We start from the raw sequence: 21,257 nt of genomic DNA, 5'->3' as shown, positions 1-21,257 counted from the left end.
ATTCTTATTATCATGGGGGCCTTTTTCCTAACCATAACCTAATTCTCCTAACCTGCTATGTTAATTCTCCTAACCTGCTACGAAAAGGCAATTTTAACATAAACTGTACTCTTATCTAGTCAAACCCGTTAGGGTGAGGTGTTGCAGGGTGGCCCATGATTTGCCTAATTACTTGGGAGGCCCCCCATTGATAGCCCTATTATCATCTGAACGACTCTTTTACTTACCTTTTACTTACCTGATAACTGAGAAAATGTCCTTGCTGATTGAAAAATAATACAATTTAGGGCATTGATTGTCCTTTTGTCAAAATAATCACAAATAAAACAACCTGTTGAATTAGTGAATCTGAGTAAATTTACCTTGGGGAGCTCTGTTGCTAATTTATTACACCAGATTTGTTATATTCTCATAATATATTTGAGTGAAAGAATTTAGTGAATGCTAGTACATGCTTTAAAGTCTAAACGATTCTTCATAGTCCTCAACTACTTTTATTTCAATTTAATTTATAATACTGACTTAACTTTAAACCTGAGAGAATGCTCTAAACCTGGAGAATCCTGGTCATGTCATCATGTTATTAGCAGAGATTAGGTATAGCACAAAGAGAGTAAATTGCAATTGTCTAAAGTGCCTTCCAATTAGCATTCAACAAACAATGCCAGCCAGTTTAGGGTTTGTGATGCTAATTCAGCAAGCTTGTTTCACGGAGGCTGACTTGCTAGTAATGGCCCTTAGCGTTGCAATGGATTTCAGTGATATGGCATATAGGAGATGTATTTTTTCTCCCTGCTCTTGTCTGATAAATATGAATGTGGAGGTTAGGTGCTTATATACAGTGGTGTAAAGTACTTAAGTAAAAATACTTTAAAGCACTACTTAAGTCGTTTTTTAGGGTTTCTGTACTTTACTTTGCTATTTATATTTTTGACAACTTTTACTTCACCACATTCCTATAGAAAATAATTAACTTTTTACTCCATACATTTTCCCTGACACCCAAAAGTACTTGTTACATTTTGAATGCTTAGCAGGACAAGAAAAGTGTCCAATTCACACGCTTATCAAGGTAACATCCCTGGTCATCCCTACTGCCTCTGATCTGGCAGATTCACTAAACACACATGCTTCGTTTGTAAATTATGTCTGAGTGTTGGAGTGTGCCCCTGGCTTTCCATAAATAAAATTAATACAAAAATGGGACATCTGGTTTGCATAATATAAGGAATTTGAAATTATTTGTACTTTTACTTTTGACACTTTAGTGTATTTTAGCAATTACATTTACTTTTGATATTTAAGTATATTTAAAACCAAATACTTTTAGACTTTTACTCAAGTATTATTTTACTGGGTGACTTTCACTTTGACTTGAGTAATTTTCTAATAAGGTATCTTTACTTTTACTCAAGTATGACTTCTGGGTACTTTTTCCACCACTGCTTATATAAGGACATAAAAAATGTATTGTATCTTGACTGCTATCAATAAGAAACCTGTTACTTTATTATTGCAATACAGCAACAACATTTGATTAGGATAGCTAGGTGTTTGATTTCAAAGTTTGATATTATTCAATTGACCTGACTTCTGTTTATTATTGAGAAAGCATATACAAAACAACGTCACTTGGCTACAGCTCATTAGGTAAATGGGAATACAGCACTTCTCCGGGTGTGGTACAGATAGTGTTTGACCTCCTAAATCTAGACTTAAAAATTTGTGGTAAGATAAAGACTCATTATCACCACCCCAGTCGGCTCCAAGCTCTGACAAGCGTACTGTTTGCACAGTTTGTTTACTCTACCCTGTTGGTTGGGGGTTGAAGGATTAAATGACTAAATGTAATCAGTATTTCTTCTGCCTAGTATCTTACGCTATCCAGTTAGTATAATAATCAGACAGACCAGGCTTAGGCCTACATTGACATAGCCAGTCCATGAAACTCTAAACGGTTAACGCAACCACCACAGTAAATTAGAAGAATATTAAAGGGGCAATCTGCATTTAAAAGAATAACAACGCGTGTCCCCGCCAATACATATCTATGGATGCAAGAACTGACCATCCTAGAAATCAAAATGAAAGTTTTAACCATGTTCTGAGGCTTTATTGTGTTTGTTTACAATTACATTGTTAAAAAAACATTGAGTAAAACAAGGTCACTTTGCTACCATCTAGCAGAGATAGTACAGGTGCATCAAAGCCGGGACCAAAAGACTGAAAAACAGCTTCTATCTCCAGGCCATCAGACTGTTGAACAGCCATCACATCACGCCATCTCCTGTAGTAAGTAAGATTTGTAAGCAGTACTTCTGTAGTAAGTAAGAGACAAAAATAGACTCACTCACACATAACACACAAACACACAGAGTCAACGCTGCTGACCCATGTATATATAGACATTAAACACTGGACTGTTTATTTTAGATTGTTTTTCACACTGCATATTCATTTACTGTGATCTCATATGGCTCATTCAAATATATCTACAATATATCTACAGTTTTGTTACACTGTTAATACTCACAGCATATTTATATACTGGATTCTTATTTATATACTGGATTATATACTGGATTCTCATCCATATACTGTATTCTTCACATAGCTCATTCTTATATATCTACTACTGTACATTGCATTTTTGTTACAATGTTTATATACACCGCCTGTATTTATTTACCGGATTCTTAACCTAGCTCACTGTAATATACTGTATCTACTGCTGTACATATCATTCTTAGTATATATTTCTGGTGTATATACACAGTATGCATTTGGATTACTGATACAGTGTTATTTGGGTTGTTAAATGGATTTCTCCTAACATTCCTGATTTCTTATTTTTTAGTATTGGATTATTATTATTTGTGTACTTGTTTTACATTTTTACTGCATTGTTAGGAGTTAGTAACACAAACATTTAGCTGCACCCACTGTAACATCTGCTAAACTGTGTACGTTACCAATAACCTTTGATTTTAGGTTATATTTGGAGTTTTGATGGTGTATGACAGTTGAAGTAAGGTCATGGGGCATTTATAAGTTATATTCTTCAAGAATCAGAGGGTATATTCCATTCATTTTAAAGATTGAAAGTCTACATTGTAGTATCAAACACATGCTCCCTCCCTCAACTCCTCACTTTATTTTTGTTTGCACTGAATGCAGACCTCTTCATTTTCTTCCAACAACTTTTCAAAGAAATATGCAAGGTAACAAATAACACCCAGACCTCACATTGCTATTTTCAATATCTAATTGAGTAAGGCTGGTTGAATCTGAATGAACATTAAAAAAAAATATCCAGTAGCCTATTAGCCCATATAGTATTGTCTCCTTATCCAAAAGTGCAGACAGGTCTTGGCCTGGGGCAGGCCTACATGAAATTAGCAAAGTAATGTATCAAGCCCCTCCCATATTAGGCACACAATAGGTGTGAGGGAGGGGGACAGAGGATAAAACAGAAGTGAAATAGCCACATACTCACATTATGGTCACAGATCTGCCTTGCTTCACCACTTGACCATTGACTGGATAACGTCACTTTTTCATTCATTGAATTGTTGTTATTTCATTGACCATTTTCTTCCCAATTGTGAGCATGTCATTGGGCTTTTGATTTGAACTTTTTGAAGCTCCAAACAACTGTTTCACCAATTGGGTGTGAGGGTTTTTCCTGTCATACAATATGCGTTTTTTAATTGCTTTATATTTATTTTTCTCTTTGATGCACAAACATATTGTGGCCAGCTCAGGAGAGTATTGCCATGGCTGGTCCGACTCTTACAAGATCTGGCACAAGGGCTTCCAGTGTCCAGAGAAGTATGACGGCCAGGATGCAAAGTACTGCTGTGGGACCTGTGCTCTCCGCTACTGTTGCACGGCTGCGGAGGCGAGGCTGGATCAGAGCTCCTGTGACCTGGAAGAATTTTTTGAATTTGAAAACGATAACACAATCAACATGACACCAACGGGTAAGATTTTGTGTCAACATTTTCTATTTTTGGTTTATTCAACATTTAAACTTTAATGTCTAAATTATCTCTACCTTGGAAAGGTTAAAGCATTTCTGTTAGAAGTAAATAGCAGGCATAGTAATTTTGGTTCAATGTATACAATTCATCGATCGTGGTTTGTGGTTCAGCATTTACATTTTGTTCTATCTTTTTTCCCCTCCAGTACCTGCCTACTTGCCATTTGTGATAGTTGTGAGCACATTTCTGTCCTTTGTGCTACTTGGTACCATTGTGTCCATATGTTGCTGCCAGTGCCTAAAGCCAAAGGCACAGGATCGTCAAAATGCATCAGCACCCTTCCAGACCAGCCTGATGGAATCTGGAGGGCCATCTCCAGAGAGCATGACTCCATCTCGCCAGTCTAGTTCCAGCTCAACAGGAAGATCAACCTTGGCACCCCCAAGACAACCAACCACCTCCCCTCCTGGCACTGATGTCAACGTAAACATGTATGTTGCGCCTTTGAATAATGGATACCCTGTTTCAAGCACACAGTCTAACCAGTATGTGCCTCATCCGCAGCCCCCTGGTCCATTCTATCAGCCATATCTAAACTATGGGATGCCCCCAGAGCACACTTTGCTAATGGCTCCATTCTTAGATAACCGCTCAATGTACGGACACCAACTGGTCCATTCCATCCCTCAGACTCCAATGCACACAGAACAGTTGTACACAGGTGTCACAATATGAGGCGATTACTCTATGGACAACTTTTTGCCACATGACAGTCATTTTTTGAGTGCCCACTTGCCTTGTCTAAGAGTTATTTATGGAATGTTTATTATCCACTGATTTCAGTGTATATTTATGAGTGTAAATAAAATGTATTTTTAACTTTTTTTGTCTTAAGTCTTAACTCTGATCCTGTAATAAGGATTCCAAACAGTCTGAAATCCCACTGTACTATAGTGACTAATACATAGCATGACAATCATCCCATAGGCCTATATTGTCAAAAGGAGCCCTACTCATGATATTGCAAAGTTAATCATATGCTATTTCGAAGACACTTTTTACGTATGGGTACCATGATAGAATGCTAAAACAATAGCCTTCCAATGTTTTGGGCTGCAAACAAGCTTTGTCTTCAGGATGGCCAGAAGATTTGGAGTTAAAGTCTTTTGTGATGTATCCCAGATGTTTTCAAAAGAGTGTACTTACTGGTGTGTGGGGAAAAACAGCGGGAGGGAAGGACAATGGACGGAGGTTGCAATCTCTGAATAAACCTAGGTAAAGAGGGGATTGTGGTAATCTCTTGAAAATGAGTTGGGGGAAGTGAAGGATAAGTACATAGGAGGGCACAGCTTGGGGTTCAGGGGATGCGCACAGATATTCAACTACCTTATCATTAGTGTCGAGGCTAAAAACAGTTTTACATAGGACATTGTGATACAGTAGCCTAGATAATAAGGAATGGGTAATAAGGTATTTAGTAAGACATGCACATTTCAGTTCAACATGCACATTTCAAATGATAACAGCCTGTAGATGGAATGCCCACCAAAACAAGAGTTATGATATTTGAGGCCATGTGAGTCTGCTAATACTTTTAAAAGTTTGCTGAAAATAAATAGCCAAATTGAATTTGCAGTTAAAACAGTCTGTGTTGATTAAAGTGGACTGGCTTTATGAGGTGGTAATTCCTTCTGCAAATTCCTTCTGCAAATAATCTAAAATATGATCCTCTATGCAGCGGCATTGCAAAAAGACGACCTGGAACAGCCCCAGAATGTTTATTTTTAGTTTAGCAGACATTGCACGGAATCGGCGTCAGAGGGCGTCCTACTTGTTGCTAAGAGACAGTATGTGGGAGGCTGTCAGAAATGATGAAGGGAGGGGATGATGAATGATATTTAGCTAGCTGTAATGTTCGTGAATAGACTGTAATAGCTAGCCAGCTATATAACTTAAATACATATACTTTACTACATTCTGAACAAAACATCACAGCTAAGCAATTCGTTAGACAGCTGAGTGCGTTGTATTCGTGAGTCGTTGATTTATCATAATAAATGGTTTTGGAGCTGGCAGTGCCCGCAAATGCAGGCCCATTGCTTCACCGCTCCATCCAGCACATTGAGCGTATTTTCCGGGTGAGGGTCAGCTACGGGTCCGCTGAGTCAAACTGCGACAGCGCAAATGTCAGCACCAGCAATATAATCATAGTTCGTGTCGGAGAGGGCGAGGAAGATGACTGCACCAAGGCAAAAGTATGTAACTTTTCTGGGACGTTAACATATGCTTTGTGTTTAACAGCCTATCTATCTCTGGACTGGAGAGTAACGTTCGCTAGCTAGCAGGCTAATGTTTGCAGCTAACTAGTACCAACGAAGGTTAGCCTATTAAGCTCATCTGTTATTGTAGTGGAGTTGGTAACGTCTGACTAGAGTTACATGTAACGTACTGTCCTTTTTGTTTTCAGTCTTATGTTGCTAACGTTAGCTAGCTAGTATACGTTAACTAACGTTACTGCTACATTCTTAGCTAACTAGCTAATAGTAGCTAACGTTAGCTACTTCGCAAACGTAGTTAGCTAGTGCAATACAACTTGTTTGAGTATTTTTTTTGCTCTGAATAGATGCCATTTTTACAGTGCCAAAATTGACCTGAATGATGTGGTTAATTTCTGTTGGACGCTTTTCAGCTAATGTGTTAGCTAGCTAGTGTCTACAGGTCTCGATCTCATCTAGCCAACGACGTTAACGTTACCAGTAATGTATGGGAAATATGATCACAGGTATTTATTTATTTGATATGATTGTGAGCTAGCTAGTAGTATTAACTAGCCCAGCTAACTACACTTTGCACGAATGTTTCTGAAACGTGATGCCAAATAAACTCGTAGGATCTTGCTATCTATCTAATCAGTATTAGCTCACCTTAGAACGGATTCATTGGTTACTAACGTTCATTCTGTAAGCAGCACCAGCTACGAACATTTCGCACTAATGTTGCAAACCTCATCATAGCTACTTAAATGACATCGTTTTGACTTACTCATGGTGTTGTGTGCTTTAGAGACCTCCATTACTGCAGCATATATGTACTTTGCAGCTTCGCTGTGGGGCCTCAGCATCCATTTACGTTTCAACTTGACCAACCATCTAGTGCTTCTGAAGGCACATGTTCCACTTGTTGCTATGAGACAGGGCTGCACAAGCCTGTGCATGTGCAGTGCTTTAGTCTTGTGGCCTTGCTGTGCCTCAGCCTGTTCTGTGGAGGGGGGAAAGGATGGGGCTTCTTTGCTGTTATGCCATGTAGTGCCAGGAAATTCCAACACATCAGTATTGTTGTGTGGGGTAGCTACCAGGTTTCCTACATATACACAAATGTCTTTGTGTTGATGTTGTGAGGAAATCTGAAAATAATCTGCCACTTTTGTTATTGAATGTGCTTGTCTCTTCCTAATAGGTTATTGTTCATATCATGTATAGCCTAGCTATATTTTTTCTAAGGATCAAGTACAGTAGTTTCATTCCACCACTTTCTCAGGTCAGATCTACTCTATTATCTTATGTTTTCTATAGTCTTGACTCACTTTCTTTGATATGAGGGAAATAATTAGGCTCTCTAAGTAAGTAAGTAAATAAAACCTTTAGGCTCATCATAAGCATAAGGCTCATTATATTATTTTTACCCTTTGATAGAAGAACACCATAGAAAGACTACTAGAGATGGACATTTTCTGTTTTTATGTGATTATCAAATGTCTGTTTTTCCCTTAGCTTTGGCTCTTGACAATGTGGTGGTTAGGATACAATCTGTATAAAACTGGGGAAAATATGTAGCAATGTACTGAATTAATGATTTTGTTGTGTTTGTTTCTTACATTGATTTATGCGCCTTATATTACTAGTGTTTTACATTGTAAATCTCATATTTTGAGGCATGCTACGTTAACCATGTTTGCCAGGCTGCCTAGAGAAAGATGGACTGTGTTCTGTTAGTCGTGACTGCTAAAAAGCAGTTAGCCGATGACAGGGCTGTGTTGCTAGGCAACCCATTTCATGGGCTGAGCCTCTTGAAGCACTAATGGAAGTAGCTAGCAATCTACTATCTGCAAGACCTGGGGAAGTACCGGTTTCAGGAGCACATGCAATCCGTTTCCATTTGTTTTAAAGCACTTGGGTCTGTATGCATATTTATTGTTTAAATGCTCTTGTAATCTCATGCATCTCAGCCTTTACATTGTCAATGACAATGGATAAGATTTATATTTTATTTGAACAGGAACGGATACAATTAACATTGACACATCAATTTATTGAAGAGTCTGGTGCATTGCACCATTCCAGTTTTTACATTTCATGGGGAGTTCAGGGGCCTTAGATTTCCTCTGAGGCCATACTTAACATTTACACATGAATTAGACATGCATTGAATCTTGTACTTATAGACAGGGATGACATTTGGCCTGTTTGGTGATTTATTGACAATTACCCTTTGTTTTCCTTCAGGATTACATAGTGTCCTTAATTTCGCCAGCTCACCGAAAGCGGGAGCGTCTAACGTTGGCTTTACACATACAGCTGGCTGCGCTGAAGTCAGCCATCGAGTATGATTCTCAGGCTGTGGTGGAGGTGAGGGAGCATGTGGTGGACATCTCCGGTGGCGAGAGGAACGTGATGACGGCATGGTCGATGGTGGAGAAGATCAAAATGGAGAAACACCCATGCAGGGAAGAGGCCCCTGAGCTGACTGAGGCCCAGCAGCCCAGTGGGGAGTCTGAGGAGGGAAGCAGCTCAGAGAGCGAGTCAGAGGAGCAGAATCAGCTGCAGCTGAACAGCGGCGGCTGTAAGAGGAAAGAGCCCTTCAGTGCCACCAAGCCTCACCGGCAGCTCTGTCGCTCTCCATGCCTGGACCGGCCCAGCTTCTCCCAGAGCTGCACTCTACCAGAGCTCCGCATTGAAGACACCAAGGCCACTGCAGTGCTTAAACATGCCAGTGACAAGGAGTACCAAACCAAGATGGAGTTTGCCTTGAAGCTGGGATACTCAGGTGAACAGGTGGAGACCGTGCTGAACAAGTTAGGGGCTGCTGCCCTTATCAATGACATTCTGGCTGAGCTTGTAAGGCTTGGTAATAAAGGAGAACCGGAGGTTCAAGCCAGCAGTAACACCGGCACGTTCGTCTCCCGTGGAGGCCCCTGTGTCAAAGAGGCTGTCAGTCCGGAGGTGTCACTTGAAGATGATTCTGTGGATCCTTATGATAATCTCAGGCCTATCGTCATTGATGGATCGAATGTGGCGATGAGGTAAGTCTCTATTAGACGCACACAATCAAAACAAATCTCGTCTCATGCAGAATGTTCTGAACCATCTGTTTTTTTATGGCTGTAATTTAATTAGGTTTACAAGCAGACCTTTTACTAGATTTGGTTGTGTTGTTTTGTAGTCATGGAAACAAAGAGGTGTTCTCTTGCCTTGGCATCCAATTGGCTGTTGATTGGTTTGTGGAGAAAGGACACAAAGACATCACAGTGTTTGTTCCTGCCTGGAGGAAAGAGCAGTCGAGACCTGACGCCCCCATTACAGGTACTAAAGCTCTACTTCAATTAGCCACATTAGACAAGATGTTTTCTAAAAATTGTCTGTGTTGGGAGAGAGATGGGGGGCATCTGTGTGTGTGTGTGTGTGTGTGTGCTTTTTTAATCAACATGTTTTGACATTGAGCTCCATTTTCCCCATGCAAAAAAGCACGACCCACAGTTAAAAAAATAACTAACATTTTAAGTATATAATTTTGAATGAACAATAACATGAATTTGGATAAATGTTTAGCCGCAATTAATTTGAGTTTGTTTTCAAATGCAATGCATATGAAAATGTCAATGTGAAACCACAGGTACATAGGCCTACATAGTTCTATGTAACAATTTGTACACTGCTGTTCTTCACTGATTTAATGCTTTTCTTTTCACAGACCAAGACATTTTGCGGAAGCTAGAGAAAGAAAAGATCCTAGTGTTCACCCCATCTAGAAGAGTCCAAGGAAGGAGAGTGGTGTGCTATGATGATCGCTTCATAGTGAAGCTGGCCTGTGACTCTGATGGCATTATTGTGTCAAATGACAACTACAGGGACTTACAGAATGAGAAGCCAGAGTGGAAGAAGTTCATAGAGGAGCGACTGCTGATGTACTCATTTGTCAATGATAAGTAAGTCATCGGAGCCCTCAGCGACTTGGGTAGGGAGTATACTTAACTACAGAATGACTAAGCATATTCTCCTTTTATGTTTCAGATTCATGCCACCTGATGATCCTTTAGGAAGACATGGTCCAAGTTTAGAGAATTTCCTCCGCAAGCGTCCTGTTGTTCCAGAGCACAAAAAGCAACCCTGTCCATATGGTAGGTTGTCTCAACAAATTATGATTTTATTTTTGTGGTTGTACTGCTGATGTCAATATTGTTTAACTTGTGCTCTCTTTTATATCACCTTAAACAGGGAAAAAATGCACTTATGGACATAAGTGCAAGTACTATCACCCAGAGCGTGCAAACCAGCCTCAGCGGTCAGTGGCTGATGAACTGAGAGCGTTTGCCAAGTTGTCTGCTGTAAAGACAATGAGCGAGGGGGCCCTGGCCAAGTGTGGCACTGGACCCACCACAGCTAAGGGGGACAGTGGCTCTGAGGCTAAACGTGTGGCCCCCAAGCGCCAGTCTGATCCCAGCATCCGCTCAGTGGCCTGCGAGCCAGAGGAGAGACTGTCTGCTGTCCGTAAGCCTGAGGCAAATTCTGTGCCTTCCCTCGTGTCTGCCCTCAGTGTGCCCACCATGCAGCCTGCTAAGAGCCACGGGGCTGGTGCCTTGAACACTCGATCAGCCAGCAGCCCAGTACCCGGCTCCCTCCAGTTCACCCACAGCTCCCTGGAGCACATGTCTAGTGTACAGTACCCACACCCACCCATCCTAGTCACCAACAGCCATGGTGCTTCTGTCACTTACAGTGAACAGTTTCCTAAGTATGATTCTGTGAGCACAGACCACGGATACTACTCTATGCTTAGTGATTTTTCTAACATGAGCATGAGCAGCATGCACAACGTGGACAGCTTCTGTAGCATGGAGCATGAGCATGGGATTTATCAGCGAAATCCCAGCCAGCATTGCCCTGAGCCCTGCCTCAGCCACTCTAACAGTGACTCCTTCTCCTCTTATGGGGAATTATACATGAGCTCAGTGGACAGTAGCCTGGATGAGAGCATAAAGGGGCAGCAGTCTCCTGCACAGAGCAGACTCCAGGCCTTCTCCCATGGGGGGTTCCACCACGAGGCCCTGACCCGAGTGCAGAGCTATGGCCCTGAGCAGCCTAAGCAGGGTCCAAGCAGGAAGCAGTCCATATCCCACCTGGCACCGCATGTCCAGCACCCTGCTGTTGGGGCCAGGTCCAGCTGCCCAGGGGACTACCCCTTACCTCAGAATGTCCTCCCGTCACAGTCCTCACAACCGGGACGCTCCCTGGGCATGACACGCATGGACAGCATCTCAGACTCCAGGCTGTACGAGAGTAACCCCATGAGGCAGCGGAGACCCCCACTGTGCCGCGAGCAGCATGCCAGCTGGGACCCGCTGCCCTGCGGCAGTGAATCCTATGGATACCACTCGTACCCCCTGAGTAACAGCCTGATGCAGCCGTGTTGTGAGCGGGTGATGGTCCGCAGTATGCCTGACAAGATGGAGCAGATCTGGAGGTCTCCGTGGGAGAACCCGCCTCAAGCCGAGCGCCATGTCATCCCAGAGCACCAGTACCAAACATACCGCAACCTCTGCAACATCTTCCCCGCTTTCGTGGTGCACTCTGTCATGGAGAAAAACCCTCATCTAACGGACCCACAACAACTCGCTGCTGTCATTGTCACGAAGCTGAGGTCTTGCCATTAAGTGTGTTTATTTTATTTTTGAAGCTACAATTGTCTGAATAGTATTAGTATTCTATATTTGAAGTTATTTGATTGTCATCAAAACAATTTCTCCTCATGAAATTCAGAAACCCAAAATCATTATAATCAAATGTAAGGGAAACTTTGACTGATGGTAAGATTATGTATTTGAATTGAAACGTAGTCCTCTATCATTTGATACAGTGAGGAATTAGTTCACTATACCTAGATAATATTGTGCATATCTGACACTGATGTAAATACTATGTGACTTTGTTGTTTATTGTGCAATGATTTGTGGTAAAAGACAGAGGGAAGTGAGTGCAACCATACCTCAGAGCATGAACTTTGACATTTTAATGGCCTTATATCTGAATGACCTCACTTCTCCAGTCATTGTTTAATGGATTTCAATGAATATCCTTATGTTGTTGAGGTCAGTCTCTTTTGCTTTTTAAATGTTAAGCACTGTAAGTATTTAGAATGATATATATATTTTCTCAATCTCACTTTACAAAGCTACTATTTTGGTAGAACTTGTGAGTGCACGTATATAAGCAAGCCAAACTAGAACTGGGAAAGATCAGACTTAAAACACCTGTGCTAGTATGACACATGAAAGCCATTTCAAAGCTGCTGAAATAATGCCAAAAAGATAGATAATTGACCTTGTCATTATAAAGCAATTATAGTTTTGATGCAGACAATTGATTGGATAGTAGTGTAACATCACACCAGTGTTGTAAGCCTTTTCTATGGTATATTGTATGGCTTGCTGTGTTGATTAGTTACATTAATGTAACTGTGTTACATGAACATTATTGGAATCATTTTGAGCATGTGTATATATCATTGGGACCTGGCATGTGACTTAATGGCACAGAATGGCACTTCCATTGTGTCTAACATGACTTATTTGTAATTACTAAGGAACTGGTGAAGTCTCTTTGGCAAAATGCTTTAAAGAAAAGCATCAATTTCCTTATTAATGCTGAGAGACAACCCATATAAATGAACACATGTAAAGAAAACAAAAAAAAAACATTTCTGAATGTTATTTGCCCAAAATAATTTTGGGGCTTTGTTGACTTTTGTTTTTTCATGAACTAAGAGCAGGCCATGTTGGGCCTGTTGTCTCTTCATGAGAAGGTGTGACACACTGCCTAAATGTTTCTTACTGTGAAACACTCAGAATGCGAGGCTGCCGTCAGGGTTGTTTCTGGCATTTGGCTTACAGTTTGCGTGCCTACCTTTTCCCCTCACTACTTTCCATCACGTTTGAAAGGTTTCATTATGATGTGAAATATGTTGGTTATAATATCATTTCTAAAGACTTATGGAATTTCTTTTCTCAGTGAGTAAAATATGATCTGAAATCAAGGTCTTGGGCCATATCTAATGCACGTTCATATTTAGTTTATTTTGGCATGACGTGCATGTTTCATATTTTTGATGAGAGTAGAAGAGAGCCCCCCCCCCCCCCCCCCCCCCCCCCCCCCCGCGCGTTTTGAAGTGCCGCAAACAACAAAGCCTAAAATGTCTAGAAATGACCTTTGTTTGTTGATACAAATTGTATCTATTTCTTGATTGTAAAATATATTTATGAAATGTACAGTATCATTAAGTTTTATTTAAGAAAAAAAAATACAATGCCATAATGTTTGTGACACTGTGTGTCACTGGGAGTAGCCCATTGGTATGTACTTTTTCTTACTGGGCACAGTAGTTTATTTACAGGGACACTTACGCGCTACATGGAAGTGCATAGATACCCTGTGTGCAGCTGTAAGCATTGTGTCCTTTCTCTGTGTATGTATTAATACTGAAATGACCACTCATTGTACAGTTTCAATGCGCTATTTAACTTGTTGCATCAATGTTTTTTTGCTGTGTTGTAACCCAAGCAGCTTGGTAAAAAATGTGACCTCTAACTTTTTATCCATATTTGCTCTATTCCTGTGTTGATACCATCTATATTTAAATGTACTGACATATTGAAAAACATGCCAAAACTGGTTAACTTTTAATTGCTGCACAGAAAACTGAATAGGTTGCAATGTCAGTCATATATGCTTGGGTTACGACACTTAGGGGGTTATTTATTAAATAAATACTTTAAAAAAAAATAATTTGACCCACATAATACTATATTCAACTCTTAGGCTACTGCCACAGTAAAGTTGAGTGACGGTGTCAATATGATTTAGTATTGAGACCGCGTCAATTACCTCTGATTGGACATGGGTAAAACCTGTGGAAAAATATTTGATGGATAACCCCCTTTTTTGGTGACAAGATTATAACTATTGATTTGTGGTTTACTTTAGAAATCTGTGACTCTCACCAATGGCACTTGATCTAGCCTTAAGTATTTTAAAGCATGTGAGAGTATATTGGTTTAAATTATATTGTTTCAAATGAGAAATTGTATTTTTGCTGTGAGCCTTTGTAATTACATTGAATTTACAAGATAGGCTTGTTTGTGATGACTGACTGATTTCAGTCTGATATTGGTCTGAGCAACTTGCAGTTGATTTTGTTGGAATTGAACACAGCAGGTAGATGTTTGAAAAACTACAGAAATTTCCAATGTGTAGATTAACCTTGAATTGTGTTCTAAATATATCAGCTTACCTGAAATGGTAAATTCTCATACACCCACAATATAAATTCTCAGGTACTATGAGATTTACAACAAAAACAATATTGATGTGTGCTATTATGAATGATAAATGCGCTTACCAAGTCAGATTTGTGAATTAGTGCAGCTCTCATGTCCTAAAGTTACATTGAACCGTCTTGTATTGTGGTTTTGCAATGTAAAAGGGTTAGAGTGAGTTGACAACTAGGCCATGTGTTATGAGCTGCAGTAGTTTGTTCTATTCCATGTTGAATTAAATGCATTGCTTTTAAAATTGTTTTAAGTGACAAAACAATTACCAAAAGACAAAACGAACTCTTTGGGTCTGTTGGCTCAAACAAAATGTAAGTCTCAATGACGAAGTGTTTGTTTCCTCAAATAAAGCAAGACTATGTTTATACAGTGTTCTTTTGTTGGCCGTGTCAAGTGTTCTCTTTGATGTCCAACGGAATTTTGATATTCTATAGCAGTTCCCCATCCAAGGGCCAGCAGAGGGGTTCAGATGGCTGCTGAAACTAGTCACCTTTGTTATAAGAACTTGTAAGTAAGCAATTAAATGGTACTGTGTCCTGTGCATGTGACAAACTTTGATTTGATTTATTTGTGCCACACACTGATTTCCAGAACACTGTTCTGACTGACTAAATTCAAAATAATTAGCCAATTGTAATTGACATTAGTGGCATAACAGGGATTCAGGAACCTTAAATTTGCAAGTAAGATGAAATGTAATATTTAAAATCAAAAGCACGTAATACAATGTCTTGGGTACTCTAAGTACTTTTATTTGCCACGTGCCTTTGCTGGAATAAAATAAATGCTTTTGGCATGTCAGGGTAGAAACAATGCAATGCGTTTGCATATGAAGATCAATGACAGTGAAGGCCTTTATTTTACAGTATTGGCATATTTGTTTAAAACAGTTGCAGGCCAGCTTTCAATTTGCTGATGTCATTGTGTGTCCAGAGAAGCCCATCCGTGGTGACTCTGTGTGGCATTGAGACACTGGAGAGATTAAGAGAAACATTACTGATCAGATTAAGTACAATTGCTTAGTGATGGTTGATCTTACTTACTCATACTTTTATTTCTATGGATGCCTACAGATATATAGTATAACATTTTGTTTCTTACCCTGCATGTGTATTGTGCTGAGTGGCATTCTCCATTTCCACCTGCTGGTCAAACACCATAATGGTAGAGAAGTTATCTACCATTAGGCAGGAAGGGTCCTCTGACTGGCCTGGAACTTTCCCAAGAGGATAGTTCTTCCACTGGACTTTGTCTAGACAGGTGAGAAAACAAACCTATTTAGATCAAATGTAATATTCTAATGAAATATTGTGGAATCAGATTAATGTTCTGCAAATTGGCATGACAACTGAACTGACCTGTGCAAACTTGCCAGGGAGAACCCCTGAGTTCCGCGGCCCTCTCGGCCAGGACATCTGGGCTCAGGTGCTCTTGGAAGTCCTCGGTCCTCTCTGGCAGGGCCTTGCGTGAGTCAGACACGATTCCTGGGTGCATCATGTAGACCTGGCGTCTGGACTGCACCCGCAGCCTCTCATGCAGGCTCTCCAGGGTGTAGATACCGCTAGGCTGGCCTGAATGCTCCATGGGAGGATCACACCCCAAGTCTGCCCCCTGAGTGTAGATACTGCTCAGTCTGAGTAGCTTCTGTCGTGTGTCCAAGGGCATCGGATGTTCCATGTCCTCCAGGATCCTAAAAGTTCAAACAGTAAGTCCTTTTCAAACATAATGACAAATGATATTTCATAAGCTGGTACAATACAGTAGAGAACACAGTAAGTGATGCATGTACATTATGAAGTCACTTACTGCTGGAGCAGGTGAGGCGTGGCCACGCAGGGAGCATTCAGACATGCTGCAAGGAGTTGCTGCCACCTCAGCTGGATGCGTTTCATAAAGATCTTGTCCTTCAGTCTGCCTTTCCTCTGGATTTTCGATTCATAATGGTATTCATTCTCTGTAGAAACAAAATGAATCCACATCAGTAAATCCAGCACATTTTTGTATTTACATAGTTATTTTGTTTTTGGGGTAGAAAATGATCGTACTGTTGGAGTTGCAGAGGATGACCTCAGAAATCCACCCAGCGATGTAGAAGGATCTGTGTTTCTGGTTGTCTTCAGAGAGCTGCTGCAGCTCCACAAACAGTTTCTCCAGGAGGAGATGAATGAAGAGCTGAGAGTTGAGATCCTTCAGGAGGGGCAGCCAGAAACGCAGGACAACTCGAGAAAGGTGGGGAGCAGTGGGGTCTGCATCTTCAAAAACAAAGGCATTCTAGTCACTCAGGTAAGTGTGTATGGCTTACAGCATTTAACATGTTCCCAGTCTTACAACATCTGTAAATAAAATCAACATGGGATTTACACACAGATTTATTTTAAGAAATGTATTGGTAGAAAATCTACCTAATCCCAGTCTTACCTGAGTTGTCGACACTAAGTGACACCAGTTGTTCAATGGTTGGAACCATGAATCCATCCTCAATCAATGCATCTATTAGTATTTCACTATATGGGAAAAAGAACAATGAGGGCCCGGAGCTTTGCTTTTTAAATTACGTTATTCTTGTAGAACACAATCTGATGCAGTTTGTGGATTTGACAATCACTGCAATACCAATAAATGTGTTAACTGACCTAGACTCTAGTGCAAAGTGCTTGATCTGGGCAAGGATCCAGCTCATGTCTGCAGAGGGTTCTGGCCACAAGCTCGCCTGTTTGTCCTCCTCTAGAAATCCTTCAAACGTCTAAACAAAAGAAAAGAGTAATGACCACCAACCACTATAAACATTTCTGGCAGTAGAGAAAACCCAATCACTCAAGAGTGATGTCAAAAACAAAATGCCTATCTTGAGAGGCCCTCATTTATAGATGGAAGAGGAAATGCTGTGCAGACTAGAGAACAGACGTCTTCACCCTCTAATATAGTGGGTTGAGTTGAGTGAGCAAGTCTCACAATCATAGGAAAATTATTACGTGGTTATGAATTGTGATTAAATGTTTTGAGGACTTCCCACAACCATATCGTCCTTGATGTTGATTATGCATGGTTCACATACATTTGACGTACATGGCATACAGTGCAAATAAACCTAACAATCCTGCTGTTAAGGGATTTCACAAATCAATACAAAAATGTAACAGGCAAAGGGTAATGCGGGGGGGGTGTAAATACCTGAAACTGCTCTTTTTCAAAAGATATCAATAACTCTCGTGCCTTCTCTGAAAAGAGAGGGAAAAAAGCTGTTTTAAATACCCTTTGAAAATGTAACTGGGTAATAAGCAGCATCTAAAGTGTTCAAATGTTTCCAACTTACTGTAGGATTCAATTTCTTTTTGTCTGGTGATGAACTCATCCTCCTGCCTCTGAAGCTCATCTTCTCCATCCTCCCCCTCTGACTGGGACTCCCAGTTCTCAGCCAGCCCACTGCCCAGCTGCCTGGACCAGTACTCCTGCTGAAGCCACTCCAGCACAAACTTACAACCTGCAACATAGAAAAGACATCAACACAACTAAGAGTAAGATCACTGCAGAAAGTCCAAAGTCACAATGGAAAGTAGGAATGATATCATATTGTTATTGAGGATGATGAGGATAAAAACCCATGGTCTCTGAGATTATGAAATTCTTAAGAGAAAAATTAAATGGGTTCGTTCATGTTCACCTTTGCGACACCATTTCAAGGTAGGGAGCTTGCGGTGAGTAATGTCATGTCTGAGGTTTACAATCCACTCAGGGATCTTCAACTGTTAAAAAAGCCATTAGAATAAAAACATGTATTTATTATTCCATCACCTGTATAGTGAGGTCCCCCAGATGACATGATCATTTCATGAGTAGTGAGCAGAGGAAAATGTAATATTAGATTTATTAATCATGACGCAAGAATTACATATATTTTTTTTAATTACTCACATTGCTGGCTAGCCTTCTGAGGGGACGAGCAATTTTCCCCTGCTGACGCTCTGTAATTAAGTTGACAAACCTATTGAGAAAAATATCAAGCCAATAGAGGAATCAATAAAACACGTTTTAAAAAAAATTATATACAGTACCAGTCAAAAGTTTGGACACCTACTCATTCAAGGGTTTTTCTTTATTTTTTCTATTTTCTACATTGTAGAATAATAGTGAAGACATACACTATGAAATAATATATGGAATCATGTAACCAAAAAAAGTGTTAAACAAGATTCTTCAAAGTAGCCACCCTTTGCCTTTGACAGCTTTGCACACGCTTGGCATTCTCTCAACCAGCTTCACGAGGTAGTCAACTGGAATGCATTTCAATTAACAGGTGTGCCTTGAATTTCTTTCCTCAATGCGTTTGAGGGAAACAGTTGTGTTGAGACATGGTAAGGGTGGTATACAGAAGATAGCCCTATTTGGTAAAAGACCAAGTCCATATTATGGCAAGAACAGCTCAAATAAGCAAAGAAAAATGACAGTCCATCATTACTTTAAGGCATGAAGGTCAGTCAATCCGGAAAATTAAGAACTTTTAAAGTTTCTTCAAGTGCAGTCGCAAAAACAATCAAGTGCTATATGAAAATGGTTCTCATGACCGCCACAGGAAAGGAATACCCAGAGTTACCTCTGCTGCAGAGGATATTCATTAGAGTTAACTGCACCTCAGATTGCAGACCAAATAAATGATTCACATAGTTCAAGTAACAGACATCTTAACATCAGCGGTTCAGAGGAGACTGCGTGAATCAGGCCTTCATGGTCGAATTGCTGCAAAAGAAACCACTACTAAAGAACACCAATAAGAATAAGAGACTTGGTTGGGCCAAGAAACACGAGCAATGGACATTAAACCGGCGGAAAGTCCAAATTTGAGATTTTTGGTTCCAACCGCCGTGTCTTTGTGAGACTGTAGGTGAACCACAGAATTCTGCAGCGATATGCCATCCCATCTGGTTTGCACTTACTGGGACTATCATTTGTTTTTCAATAGGACAATGACCCAACACACCTCCAGGCTACGTAAGGGCTATTTGACCAAGAAGGAGAGTGATGGAGTGCTGCATCAGATGACCTGGCCTCCACAATCACCAGACCTCAACCCAATTGAGATGGTTTGGGATGAGTTGGACCGCAGAGTGAAGGAAAAGCAGCCAACAAGTGCTCAGCATTTGTGGGAACTCCTTCAAGACTGTTGGAAAAGCAGTCCTCATGAAGCTGGTTGAGAAAATGCCAAGAGTGTGCAAAGCTGTCATCAAGGCAAAGGTTTTAAGAATCTAAAATCTATTTTGATTTGTTTAAACACTTTTTTGGTTACCACAATTCCATGTGTGTTATTTCATAGTTGATGTCTTCACTATTATTCTACAATGTAGAACATAGTAAAAATAAAAACGCTGGAATGAGTAGGTGTCCAACTGTTGACTGGCACTGTATATACACACATCATTGATTGCAACAGTATGCAGCCACGTGAGAAAATGTAACAATGAATCGGACTCGTATGAGGACATTTAAACATTAAAAAAGCGATTCCAACCTCATGAGTGCTGTTCCATAAAGCAAGACCAGGTCGTCGGCGTCAAGTTTTCCTGATCTGTCAAGTATTTGACATCTGACCAGGTCTGCTGTGCTTTCTACAGCGATGGGAGTGTTGTGGGCAAATCTGAAAAAATAAATCAAATGTGATAATATTTTTCATCTAGGAACGGCTTTGTCCACTAGAAAACAGCAGTGGTGGGATGAGTTGGACACGAACTAACGTTAGCTACAAGCTAAGCTAAACAACTATTCTGCAATTATCTAGCTAACAAAATAGTAATTATGCAACAGGAAAACATTATCTGAAGATCAAATACGTGTATGCCTTACCTGCCCTTCCACGCCGATATTCGGTGTAATGCATACTTTTGTAAAGCACAATCCTTTGAGTACAGATACTCGAGCACCTGGTCCCATTCTGCTTTGTTGATCCATGCAACTACATGGCCCTTTTTCTCTGTTGTTTTTTTCTTCATATTTACCAGCTAAAGAAACGACAGAAAGACAATTAGAGACAAACCGTTTTTACCTAGTTAGTTTAGTTATAATGCTAAACATGTAGCTAGCTAGGCTAATCAAAATGGGATGTTCCTATGCTAACCTGCCAACATCATCCACAGACTAGAGTGGGGTCGGTTAAATGCAACAGCAAGAAACCGATACCGCGCAGAAATGTTCCGCTATTGCACCCGCCAAATTATAACGCTATAAATAGAAAAACACAACGAAATAATAAGCAAAGATAACAGTTAACATCTAGTCTGCCATTCAATCATACAATTATATTGTGTAATGTATTGTCATAGGTGTTGCGCATGAATGTAGGCTAAAGCCTTCCCTCTTGTAGGCCCGCAGATAAAATAAAAACAAAAACTAACATTTTGTTTGGAACTCAGTTGGGGTCTCTACTTACTGATGAGAGTTAGAATAGTAGAATACACAAAGTGCAATTTCGAAATTTGGTTGTGCATCAGCAGTTTTTCCTCTCATGTCAGTCACTGACAGTCACTCAATTAGGCCATGTCAGCAAAACATTTTTAGATAGCTGGCTAGACGCATTTACCTATCTAAACGTGTAGTAATCATGGTCAAATTACCGACCAGGGGACCCTCGTTGATTTCGTTTGTCCCTCACTCAGATCCATATTAAAAACGGCAAACATGTCTCT

At 40.3% G+C, this 21,257-nt stretch overlaps 3 protein-coding genes and 1 long non-coding RNA gene across 6 annotated transcripts; 2 read left to right on the top strand and 2 right to left on the bottom strand.

Moving 5' to 3' along the window:
- Nucleotides 1-3,536: 3,536 nt before the first annotated feature.
- Nucleotides 3,537-7,820, bottom strand: LOC110537296. The gene is made up of 3 exons (XR_002475599.2): nt 7,026-7,820; nt 5,190-5,254; nt 3,537-3,928 (listed from the first exon to the last, which is right to left on the bottom strand). It is a non-coding gene; the product is annotated as an uncharacterized LOC110537296 (long non-coding RNA).
- shisa2a (shisa family member 2a) lies at nt 3,679-4,875 on the top strand. Its single transcript, XM_021623226.2, has 2 exons — nt 3,679-3,983; nt 4,189-4,875. The coding sequence occupies exons 1-2, from the start codon at nt 3,698-3,700 to the stop codon at nt 4,716-4,718; spliced, it is 816 nt and encodes a 271-aa protein (XP_021478901.2). The 5' UTR covers nt 3,679-3,697; the 3' UTR covers nt 4,719-4,875.
- Nucleotides 5,816-13,393, top strand: LOC110537293 (probable ribonuclease ZC3H12B). Its single transcript, XM_021623222.2, has 6 exons — nt 5,816-6,238; nt 8,486-9,282; nt 9,423-9,562; nt 9,951-10,185; nt 10,271-10,377; nt 10,475-13,393. Exons 1-6 carry the CDS (start codon nt 6,041-6,043, stop codon nt 11,908-11,910), a joined length of 2,913 nt encoding a protein of 970 aa, XP_021478897.1. The 5' UTR covers nt 5,816-6,040; the 3' UTR covers nt 11,911-13,393.
- A 1,919-nt stretch (nt 13,394-15,312) lies between these two features.
- las1l (LAS1 like ribosome biogenesis factor) lies at nt 15,313-20,835 on the bottom strand. Of its 3 annotated transcripts, XM_021623224.2 has the most exons (14): nt 20,690-20,835; nt 20,419-20,573; nt 20,087-20,212; nt 18,496-18,565; nt 18,245-18,326; nt 17,897-18,064; nt 17,755-17,801; nt 17,217-17,326; nt 17,002-17,087; nt 16,629-16,835; nt 16,390-16,537; nt 15,942-16,273; nt 15,685-15,835; nt 15,313-15,555 (listed from the first exon to the last, which is right to left on the bottom strand). In XM_021623224.2, exons 2-14 carry the CDS (start codon nt 20,562-20,564, stop codon nt 15,465-15,467), a joined length of 1,764 nt encoding a protein of 587 aa, XP_021478899.2. In that variant the 5' UTR covers nt 20,565-20,573; nt 20,690-20,835; the 3' UTR covers nt 15,313-15,464. The 3 variants fall into 3 exon arrangements, with proteins under 3 accessions (XP_021478899.2, XP_021478900.2, XP_021478898.2); XM_021623225.2 differs by having other exon boundaries at nt 16,629-16,829; nt 20,419-20,733; XM_021623223.2 differs by having other exon boundaries at nt 20,419-20,732.
- Nucleotides 20,836-21,257: the final 422 nt, after the last annotated feature.

Source organism: Oncorhynchus mykiss, chromosome 12 (assembly GCF_013265735.2).
Source record: "Oncorhynchus mykiss isolate Arlee chromosome 12, USDA_OmykA_1.1, whole genome shotgun sequence".
Lineage (NCBI taxonomy): Eukaryota > Metazoa > Chordata > Actinopteri > Salmoniformes > Salmonidae > Oncorhynchus > Oncorhynchus mykiss.
The sequence above is the reverse complement of the archived record's forward strand: the minus strand, read 5'-3'. Positions and strand labels throughout refer to the sequence as shown.